This window comes from Lycium barbarum, chromosome 11 (assembly GCF_019175385.1).
Source record: "Lycium barbarum isolate Lr01 chromosome 11, ASM1917538v2, whole genome shotgun sequence".
Lineage (NCBI taxonomy): Eukaryota > Viridiplantae > Streptophyta > Magnoliopsida > Solanales > Solanaceae > Lycium > Lycium barbarum.
This window is the reverse complement of record NC_083347.1, coordinates 12,097,871-12,109,416: the sequence shown is the minus strand read 5'-3', so window position 1 is coordinate 12,109,416 and position 11,546 is coordinate 12,097,871. Positions and strand designations below refer to the sequence as shown.

The 11,546-nt window shown below is 35.8% G+C and overlaps 1 protein-coding gene across 1 annotated transcript; it reads left to right on the top strand.

Annotated features, from left to right (window-relative positions):
• The first annotated feature begins 5,921 nt into the window (after positions 1-5,921).
• LOC132618840 (probable serine/threonine-protein kinase PBL7) lies at positions 5,922-10,960 on the top strand. The gene is made up of 6 exons (XM_060333842.1): positions 5,922-6,240; positions 7,398-7,645; positions 8,553-8,688; positions 9,103-9,361; positions 9,473-9,605; positions 10,415-10,960. Exons 1-6 carry the CDS (start codon positions 6,084-6,086, stop codon positions 10,664-10,666), a joined length of 1,185 nt encoding a protein of 394 aa, XP_060189825.1. The 5' UTR covers positions 5,922-6,083; the 3' UTR covers positions 10,667-10,960.
• Positions 10,961-11,546: the final 586 nt, after the last annotated feature.

The following is an 11,546-nucleotide window of genomic DNA, read 5'->3' as shown; positions in this document are numbered from 1 at the left end:
AGGTATCTTTGCCTTTTTTATTTTAAATCACTTTGTGATTAAGTAGTCAATGGATTATTTAAGCTACTTTTTTCACAAAATAGAGTAAATCTCTCATTAAAAACAAAGTCCTCTTTTTCGGCATTACGAGTGAAGGAATTTATTCGTAATGAGTTAGATGCCCAAACCATCTTCCCGAATATATGTGCGGCAAAGTTACAAATCTTCTTACAAGTGTTCTGAGGTCGGAATTCTGGAACTGATTGATCACCCGGGAAAGGTTCTAACCAAAGAATTCTTACAACAGATTTATCATAAAAAGGAAAACACGCGATATGGATAAGCAAAAGCTTCATTCATTGTAAAGTTTACACAAAACAAAACGATTACAAAATAATCGCCAAATCCAAATAGAGCAAAAAGTAAGAGAAATAATCAAACACCGAAGGGAAGAGAAATACAAGAGCCTTTGAAATGATCTAAGTATGATCATCATCAGATGGAATCTTATTTTCAAAAAGTAAATCATCATTTGCATCCCCAGAATCACTTTCCTCCTCTACCTTCTTTTCGTCATCTTCTTCAGCATTATCATCTCCGAACATGTCGCCGAGAAGATCACGAGCATTCTTTAATTTTTGCTCAGCAGTAGCAAGAGCGTCAGCATGATCAAATGAGGAAAGGTCAAGTCCTTTCAGAAAATTGAAGTGAGTTCTTAAGGACAGCTAGGTTAACAACCTTTTGCTTTTCCACGACATAGGCTTCTTCCAAATGTTTAACCTTCTGCTTATACTTGTCTTCCCGGTGCATAAGTGGCTTCCCGCGCTCTTGCAAGTCTTCTAGTTTTCTCAAAATTTTAGCAATGAATCTATTTTTCTTCTCTAATGAAGTTTTCATCTTGAGATCTTTCTCGGTGTACTTCTCCTCAATCACAACTATGTCTCTCCTACTTGGATTTAAGTCAATCAAAACTCTAGTTAGATCTCCAGAATCTTGAATGCTCTTAACTTGTAATGATTGAAATTTTGCATCGAGCTTGGCGAATTCGGTATTCCGAGAAGACAATCTATCTCGGAGATTCTGGATTTCCTCATTTGCTTTTTCAAATTTGGATGTCGTCTGTATGAGCTTCACCCTCAAATTGCCAATGGCCATATCCTTCTCGGAGATCTCCTCTTTCAGTTTCGGAAAGTCGGATACCATCTTGAAGACGCTTCAACTCTGCTTTATACCCATCGACTTCCGCTTTGGTTTCAGTTAATTCCGCATCAGAGCAAGATTTCTTTGCTTTCAAAGCTGACAACTCCTGAGTTAGAGCAACATTGTCTTCATTGAGTTTATCAATGTATTTTGATTCACCCTCAGAACACTCCAGACTTCCCGCCAAATAAGTCTGAGCCTGCAAGCAGATTATAAAAAGAAAAGAAAAAAAAATATATATAACGAATTAGGAAAAGTTGACGGAGGAGAATTTATAGAAGAAAATGAAAAGAAACAGACCTGGATCATAAGCCTTAAAGTAATCATGTTCATCTGGTATGAGGGCATATCCTTTATAATGGCGTGTTCTTTTGGACCTATGAAGTTATTGGCAAAAATACTCATCACATGAGGATTAGCCAATAAATTTGCCTCGTCAAATAAACTGAAAGATCGGATATGATTAACAGTAAGAGGAACAAAAGACTACATCCACTTTATTGCAAGATCATCAGCTCGGAGAGCTGCATCCACTTGACTGCAGGATCATCAGCCAGGAGAGCTTCATCACCAGTATCAGCTTTATGCGAATCCTCTTGAACAAGTCTTTTTCCTTCTGCATAATCAGAAGGTCGACTTGATGGAGTTGCAGTATCGCACGGGAGGGTGTCAACTTTAGGAGAACCGTCAACCTCATCCTGAGAGGTATCAACTTTGAGAACATCGGCAATCTCCACCCCAACAACGTCATTCTTAGTTATATTGGCGGCGGTGACGGTGCTTTGGGAAGGCACCTTGAAAACATCATCAATTATCATCACTTCAGGGAGAATAGTCGATAAATCTTTTTCCCGAGAAGGAACTTCATGGATTCGAAATAAATCTTCAGAATCTTTCATCGGAGACGCCACTGGGACATTTTCCACATCAATAAGAGAAATGTTAGTTCTTCTTCTTTCCCTCAAAATTAAAGGTGTTTCTTCCTCGGAATCTGTACTTTCAGTGCTAAGCCTACCTTTCAGTGCTAAGCCTACCGCAGTCGACTTTTTTCTGACAATAGAACGAATATTATCTAGTGCCGAGTCGTCATCATTTGGAAGAATCAGAGCTTTTGATGTTGATTTCCTTTTATTGGAAAGGCTTGACAAAATAGAGACAATGAAGACAATTGTGATCAGGGAAAGAAGATTAATCAAAATAAATATTTTTATTTTTTCTGGAATCATCCAAAGTACGAATGCCCCGTTGCACCGCCATTGATTCCCAAGTTCTAGCACTTGCCGAGAATCGGATCATTGTTTATGTAAATGCAAGAATATTCTTCGGAATATTTAACTCGGGATTAAAAGCTCTCGCATTCCATTTCTCCGGAAAAGACCCGGCGTCACTACTCGCTAACTGGGGAGTAGGAATAAACACAAATTCATTAAACCATAAACGGTCGTGGCTATCTTCAGGCTCCTCGAACAGTTTATTCAGGCCCCTGGCCCTAAACATTATTATAGAATCCCTTATAAAAAGAAGGGAGTTCAAATATAAAATATGATCCAAGGTAAGCTGTACATTGGCAAGATGAGCAACGTGTTAATATAATTGAATCAAACACCACACTCCGGTTGTAAGTTGCGCAACATATACTTAGAGGCGGCGGCATAGTTGATCAATTAGTAAAGTTAATGGTAAACTAAACCCAATAGTGAAGCGGTAAAGATACACTGCAGAAAACCCGGGCAAATGAGAAGTAACGGGTCTTTCCTGTTTAGGAACGATAATCTCCAAATAGTGATCCTTCCAATGACACTTTTCAATCATGGAAGGGACAAGATCTTCGATAATATAGGATTTAATCCTTGACATCATCACCATTCTTTCCCTATTAGATTCATATTCGTTTATCTTCAAGTCAGTAGTATGAGAAGGATTTTTAGGGAGTACACCATCCACAGAAGGGAGTACATCATCCACAGAAGGAAGACTTATCTTTCCAACTTCAACATCACCAGTACTAACAAATAAAGAAGAAGACCCAGTAGAAGCAGCAACAATAGCATCGCCCATCAATTTCTTGGGAGGCATTCTATTTTTAGGTTTTTCAGCACCTACATGAGGAGGAAAAACGTCAACAATAACGGTCTTTTCTGGCAAAATGTTCTGAGAAGGAGAAGACATGATTAGGGATTAGAGAAAACAAAGAAGGAAAAGGCGCAAAGGAATTTGAAGATTGAGAGTTTTGGAGTGGAAAATTTGAGATGAAATAGTAGAAAAAGGTAAAAATTTGAACTTTTGTAGAGAATGAAAAACCGCCATCATTACCTTGGGAAACGGCGAGAAAACGAAGGGCACGGTTACAGCCATGTGGACTACGTTTGAGTTCATCATTTAATGCGAGTCCTTTCAACTTCTGTGATTATGCCACGTATTCATCACATCAGTGGGCCACGATCTGCCGCCAATTACAACGTTTCCTATTCTACGGAAAGAAGATTCAAATGTCTAATTAAGAGAAGATTGATGAAAATCGGCAAGACAATTTCTCGGGAACACCTTTGTGATGAACCCGAAAATTAAGGGACTATCTGTGTGGGTAAAAAATGTACATGACACGTGGATCAACATATAGTCGCCACGTGCCAGTTTATTCAATGACGTATAAAACATTAGATGGTAATGCCGAACTTAGCATTTACTGAGAGGCAGTAGACTGGGTCAACAACGAGAACATCAACGAAAACAACACATAAGGCCCTCTTTACTACGCATTAAATAGAGTTAATGCAGTAACGACAAAATGGTTACTAACGGCCAGAATTAAAGGAATTAAATGATAATCATTAATTTAACAATTAATGATTGTCGTTACAGACATACATCGAAAAAAGCACCAGATAGGATTGTATACCTACAAATAGGATTTTCATTTGTAGACCAAGACATCCAAGTCTAACTAGAAAATACACTATTATTATTGATTCCTTATTTTTATCTTTATTCTTCGATCATCAAGCTTTCATTCATTTTGGAGGACTAAGAATTCCGCTACCGTTGCTCATCATAATTGGAATAAGTTTACTCTTTCCTCTTTACTTTCCTACTCTTTATCAATAACTAATAAATTGCTTGTGTTAATTCTTTTATCTGAATCGAATTACTATCAACTGTGGTTAAATTTAGAACAAATTCAACTATTTGGGTAAAACACGAATTTTGACTCAAACAGAAATAATTTCATAGTTTGATGAATAATGATATTAGCGGTCTTCATGTGTGTGTTGTGAATTGCGATTTGCCATGTGTATCGTGTTAAGTATTATCAGTTTAATTTTTCTGATAATTTCTTAAACTAATATTACCGATTGATTTTGATTTTGTACTTTTAAGGTTTGTCCTAGCAAATTTGATATTTTATCCCTCTAGTAAATTAATCAATACTAGTTTTTTTATACTAGCTACTTCAAACTTGACGCAAATCTTTCAGTATGCTTGTTTTCTATTACTATATATATATATATATATATATATATATATATATATATATATATATATATATATTTCACTTTCAACTATCAAATCAAGTAGTTTTAAATATTACTCCCTCCGTCCCAAATAAATTGTCCTCTTTTGATTTGGTACAAAATTTAAGAAATAAAGGAAGACTTTTAAAATTTGTGATCCAAAATAAGTCTTAGATATTTTTGTGGCTGTAAATCATCTCATAAAGTTAAATTGTTTTTAAATATAGATAGATGACAATCTTTTTGAGACAGACTAAAAATGAAGGGAGTAATATTTAATTGTTGTTGTTGCGCTTTCATCAAATCAGGTGCTAGAAAAAAGTATTTTTACTATTTTTTTTTTATTAGAGACGGGTAAGTTGTCTATAAAGGATAAATGTGAGATTGTGGCTTTTAGTTTTAAAGGAATATTATTGATTTCTCTAAAGGATAAATGATTTGGAATTGAAAGTTGGCTCGAATATACTGAACTTTTAGTAACTTACTTTAATAAATTTCCGAGAGCTAATAATGAACTGTTTGAAAGTCAATGGAAATGAGTAATAAAATGCAGCTGTTTATTGGAAAAACAAAATTCCTAGTGAATTAGAAGGGTTAAGAAAGCTAATCGAGGGGTTAATTTGTTGAGCTTCTAAAATCCAGGGGACCTTGGTATAGCCTTTACCGGTGTTAAAGCAACTTGCAACTTTATAAAAAACTGTAATCACTCTTTAATTATTTTTTCACTACTAAAGACAAACACTAATCGAGGGGTTAATCTGTTGAGCTTCTACAATACAGGGGACCTTGGTAATAGCCTTTACCGGTGTTAAAGCAACTTGCAACTTTATAAAAAACGGTTAATCACTCTTTAATTATTTTTTTGCAATAAAGTCTTTTGGCAACACTATTTTGGCCACAATAATCTAAATGAGATAAATTTATATGATTATTTAGGATAAATTTAATAATTTATACTTACTTAATATCATTTCTATTTTATCTTCTCAAAATTTATCTTAATTTAAAATTATACAATAAAAATTATGATAATTTCTATATAAATATGATCAAATTTAAATTAAATTAGTGTGGCTATTTAGCAACTCCCTATTTTTTTTTTTAATACTAAAGACAAACATTCTTTTATAGACCCTCAATGATCCTAGGGACTCCCAAGCAAAACACAATGACCCCCTTTTTTGTACCCTGTTCAGCTATTCCCCGCGCTGACACAACAAGACAAATACAAACCTGGAAAAACAGAAATCAAAGAGGAGAGAGGTAAGAAAAAGACTACTTCAGTCCCATTAGTCCTGTCAACCTCACAGGACTACCTGTAAACTTCTCTCTCCAACAATGGTTTCCTTGTAACCCTCTTTAGTTCCCTTTTTTGCTAACATTTTTGCACTAATGGAACCACAAAATGATGAGTACCATAAGAAAGAAAGGGCCACTGCAGTTACAATAGTGGTTGTTGCCTCTCTTGCTGTTGGTTCTTTGTTTGTTGCTTTTAGCTACTATTGCTATATCAGGAACAAAGTTGCCAAGCGTTTCAAGAACCGCACTTGTAAAGTCTTTATAACTTTCTCAGCTTTACATTTCTTTAAGTTGGTTAGAAGTGTTTCAAGAATTAGGTGCATTTGTTAAGGGGTTCTTGAATGTGTTGTAGAAAGTTTTGATTTTTATGAAGATATGGGTCAAAATGGGATTGCAGTAAGCAAATGGGAAAAAGAAGATGGGGATGGTGGTGGGGTGGGATGGGGTTGGGGGTTTCAGTTTTTTTTTCTTTTTTAGGAAAAGAAAAGAAGAAACTTGAATTGTTACTGTGACAAATGGAAAAGATTTAATCTTGGTTACTGAATGTTGAAAAACTGAGTAAAATGTGTTAATGACTGGAAACAGATACTTAGTTGGAGAGTTTTTTCAACTTAGGTGGAGAAGATTCATCTAAATGACCTCAACTGTTTTGGAGTTGAGCCTTAGTTGTAGTAATAGTTGTTATTAATAAATTTAGCACTACTAACCGTCAGTCCGTCTGACCTTTTTTACTGAGAAAATGCCTCCTAATGCACAAATTTACAACCTGCTCACTGTGATTTAGTAGTTGTTAATAAAATTAGCACTAATTAGCTGGCTTGTTTTACTGAGAAAATGCTTTGCAGTGCACAAATTTACACCCTGCTCACTATGCTTTAGTAGTTGTAAATGAAATTAGCGCTAATTGTCCTACTTGTTTTACTGAGAAAATGCTTCCTAATGGACAAACTTACACTCTGCTCACTGTGCTTTTGGAGTTGTTAATGAAATTAGCACTAATAGTCCAGATTGTTTTACTGAGAAAATGCTTTCTAATGGACAAACTTACACTCTGCTCACTGTGCTTTAGGAGTTGTTAATGAAATTAGCACTAGGTGTCCAGCTTGTTTTACTGAGAAAATGCTGCACAAAATTTACCTTGTGCACTGTGCTCTAGTAGTTGTTTATAAAATTAGCACTAAATTGTCCGGCGTGTTTTACTGAGAAAATGCCTCCTAATGCACAAATTTTTACCCTGGGCACTGCTCTAGTAGTTGCTCATAAAATTAGCACCAACTGTTCGGCTTGTTTTACAGAGAAAATGCTTCCTAAGTTACAAATTTACACCCTGTGCATTGTGTCTTCTTCTGTGTGACTTTAAGAATTGGAAAAGCTAAAGTCTTGATACATTTTTGTTACTCCATCCAGATAAAGAGAGTGCTTGTGAGGAAAAGGGAAACAGTTTTTCCAATCTGAAAGTCATTGCAGAGAAGGGACTTCAGGTTTTCACATTCAAGCAGCTGCATTCAGCCACCGGTGGATTTGGAAAATCTAATGTGATTGGACACGGTGCTTTCGGGTCAGTGTACAGAGGAGTGCTTCAAGATGGGAGGAAGGTTGCAATTAAGCTGATGGATCAGGCTGGAAAACAAGGGGAGGAAGAATTTAAGGTGGAGGTAAGATATCAGTCAATACTTTTTCCGACACAATATAGTGAACTCTATAATGTTGAAAGGGAAAAATTTCCTCAACCCTTAAATTTTAGTCTACAAAGTGTCAATCAACCTTTTGTTTAACCCTCATCAATGGAAGAATTTGGGTGCTTCCCAACAAAAAGTTCAAGGGTTTATCAAGTCTAAAACAAGGTTAAGCACTTTGTTGGTATTTTTTCACAGTTTTTAACCCTTAACGCAAGGGTTTAAATGTTATCAATTGAAAATCTGAAGGGTTTCATTGAGTCTAACCTAAATTCAGTTGAGGGCATTGTTAAGACTTTATATTTGTCTTAAATTTATAATCTGTAGATTGCATTACATATTTTTTACTATTAATCTAATAAAAGGTTCTTAAGTTCTGAGGAGTTAAGTTGCATGTATTATCTTGTGAATTTTAGTCTCAATGTATCTTAATTCATGTTTTGGAGCATTAAATAGAACTAATTGTTAGGCTGATTAGAGCCACTGATGTGTTGGTGTAATTTACCTACAAACAAGTTTTAGTAAGTAATTGCAAATATAAATTCAATACAATCCAAAAGAAGATCTGTTATTGTCATCATTAGCAAGAAAACAAGTATGCAAAAGTCCTGATCTTCGGAAGATTACACGTTAAGATGTAATCTAATATAAAGCAAATTGCAGATGTGAATCAAACAAACACAAGTTACAAAGTCTCAACAAAGCCTTTCAAATGTTATATGATTTTCTAAATATTTCAACCGTTGTGTCAAACAGTTACAAAGTACAGAGTTTCAGTGAAACCCTTGAACCCTTTTTGAGACCTCAAGAAGAGTTGAATGACTCCGATTATTCTTTTACATGCTCTCCTTTACTTTGGTGATTGATTGCTGGCATAAAATGTCAGGTGGAGTTGCTATGCCGCTTGCGCTCACCGTATTTGCTGTCATTGATTGGCTATTGTTCAGAAACCAGCCATAAACTGCTTGTTTATGAGTTCATGGCAAACGGTGGTTTGCAGGAGCACTTGTATCCAATCAAAGGTATGTAGTGGTAATACATCGTTCAGATAAAGGTTTTTTCTTAATGCAGTAAGACACCATATTACATAAGAAATTATACCGATAAGTATAACATGTAAAGATAGTCAATGTGCAACCTGAGAAAAGTAAATTCAATGTATATTGTCTCTACAGCAGCTTAGAAAACGCACTGCTCACGGAATCTTTCTCAAAAGGCAGTTCCAAATCTGATAGATATTATCTGAACATCCAGTTCTATTTCACCCCCCACCGTTTCTTTCCTGCAAGGAGCAATAACTAAAAATCCATTCATTACAGCTATTAATGCCGTGTAAAAGAGGAAGCTCAGTTTAAAAATCTTAGTTCTCATTGTTTCAAGTTTTTCTTTGGAAGTCATCAACTCATTTATCAAAGGTGTTACATTCCATTCTGAAGGTTCTAATAATTTTTGTCCAAAGTTGGACTGGAAGACTCGGTTGAGAATAGCTTTGGAGGCTGCTAAAGGTTTGGAATATCTCCATGAACATGTCAATCCCCCAGTTATACACAGAGACCTCAAAAGTAGCAATATTCTTTTGGACAAGAATTTCCATGCCAAAGTTTCTGACTTCGGATTGGCCAAGCTTGGATCTGATAAAGCTGGTGGGCATGTCTCTACTCGAGTTTTGGGGACACAGGGATATGTTGCTCCAGAGTAAGAACCCTTCATTTAGCTGAATTATGTTTTTTCTTAACTTACCAGTACCTTCTTATCTTCGATTTTAACATGTGTCGATGTCAAATTTCTTCCGTTAAACCCTTGCAGATATGCATTAACAGGGCACTTGACTACCAAATCAGATGTTTACAGTTATGGGGTTGTCCTCCTAGAGTTATTGACAGGCAGAGTTCCAGTTGATATGAAGAGATCTCCTGGCGAAGGCGTTCTTGTTTCTTGGGTAGGTTCCCTTAATTGTTTCTTCTTTTTTGTTGATAAGTAGGATTCCGTAATAGTTTTAAGACATAATATCCTAAGTAATTACATTTTTGGTCCGCTCAAAAGAATAATAGCCAGCAAATGTATAGGTTTTGTATATTAAATATAAATATACATATTGTATAAATAGAATATACATGTAATATACATATGATATACACTATCAGTGTATAGGTTTAGTATATTTTGGCTTGCGCCCGAGGGGCCAAAATGAAAAAAGCCTTACGGGTCGTTTGGTTTGAATACAAGTTATGATGGGATTAATTATGTTGGGATAAGTTATACTGGGATTATTTATATTGGGATTAGTTATCCTGATATTATTTCTTATTGATTGTTTAGTTTGTTGTATTAAAAGTAACATGCATTGCATAACTTTTAAGAAAAAGTTATTTGTTTACAAAAATACCCTCCACCTTATATAGTAGAAAAAGGGTTTTGAGAACCTCAGGGCTATTTTAGTCAATTTCACTGTTTTATCCTGGAATAAGTTACCCCATGATTACTATTCCACCCTCTGATGGGTATAAGTTATTTTTTAATCCTGGGATAACTTATCCCACAATTAGTAACCAAACAAAGGATAAGGCCGTACTAAATTTTTATCCCATCACTATTTTTTCTTATCCATCATACCAAACCATCCCTTTGATTATCCCATGTTCATTCTTCTGTCAAATGCCCCCCAGTCCCTGCTGATGAATATAAACATTACTCAGTTGGACTACTTAAGGTCTTACTGAACTCTTCCTATTCCCATTTCTGTGTTAGGCATTGCCCCGTCTCACCGATAGGGAAAAAGTTGTAGAGATAATGGATCCAGCGCTGGAGGGTCAGTATTCAATGAAAGAAGTTATTCAAGTTGCTGCTATTGCTGCAATGTGTGTACAACCGGAGGCTGATTACAGGCCACTGATGGCCGATGTTGTGCAGTCTTTGGTTCCACTGGTGAAACAACCTCGACCAGCAGTGAAGCCTGGTAGCTGCTCTAGCTTTCACGCCACACAATCTCCCAAGGCTTAAACTCTCTTCAAGCTAAAACGGGCATATCTTGATCCTTAATTCTACTCCCAACCTTTATAACTAATAGCCACTTAGTTTGTCTGTGGACTATCTAGCTTATGGACACCTTTCATGAGTAACTTTAATCTAACAAGCCAGCTGGTGTAATCATTTCTCCTGCTAAACCAGGTGGTGCTAAACCAGGTGGAGGAATTATTAGTATGTTAGAGAATAGTTTCTGTATGTAATATGTTAAAGCTCTCATCAAATGTGGGGATTGTATCTTTTCCAGAATAAAGGTAATCTTTGACTGGAGGATTGAGTCTTTATTAGTTGCTGTTTTCTGTTCCTAATACTAGTCTAATAACTTGTCAAAATGTTCTAGTAAATTTATTTTCCTTGTACAAAATGATATTCAAGGCCATGGTTGTTTAGCTCCCTGAAATGTCATTAGTGCCTGTTATGAAGTGACCCGAATTGAACAGGGAAAAGATTGGGAAAACATCACTAATTGTTCGCCCAATCCAAACTAATTACCCGCCCATGCTCCCTCCCAAATTATTTTCGCTTCTGCCCAGCCCAGCCCAAATTAATTACCCGACGTGTCCCCTCGTCCAAACCCCTTCCTCCATGCTATCATCGTAATATATTTATATATCGTGATGGTATCATGGAGGACTAAGAGAAGGACTGAAGCAGTCTTCCATGATACCATTTCAGTATATTTATATACCACAATGATATCATGGTCCTGAGGAGTGTCTCATTGAAGAGCTAAAGCAATCCTCCATGATTTCATCACAGTATATGTATACAAGTCGATGGTATCATAGAGATTTTTTTTCGAGAAAAGTGTCTTTTTAAATAAATGAATATGATCATTCATAATAACATCTCAGTA

Coding starts and splice junctions, on each gene's coding strand:
- LOC132618840 (XM_060333842.1), top strand. CDS start 6,084: ATGGAACCACAAAATGATGAGTACCATAAGAAAGAAAGGGCCACTGCA. Junction 6,241..7,397: donor GCGTTTCAAGAACCGCACTT/GTAAAGTCTTTA, acceptor TACTCCATCCAG/ATAAAGAGAGTGCTTGTGAG. Junction 9,606..10,414: donor AAGGCGTTCTTGTTTCTTGG/GTAGGTTCCCTT, acceptor TTTCTGTGTTAG/GCATTGCCCCGTCTCACCGA.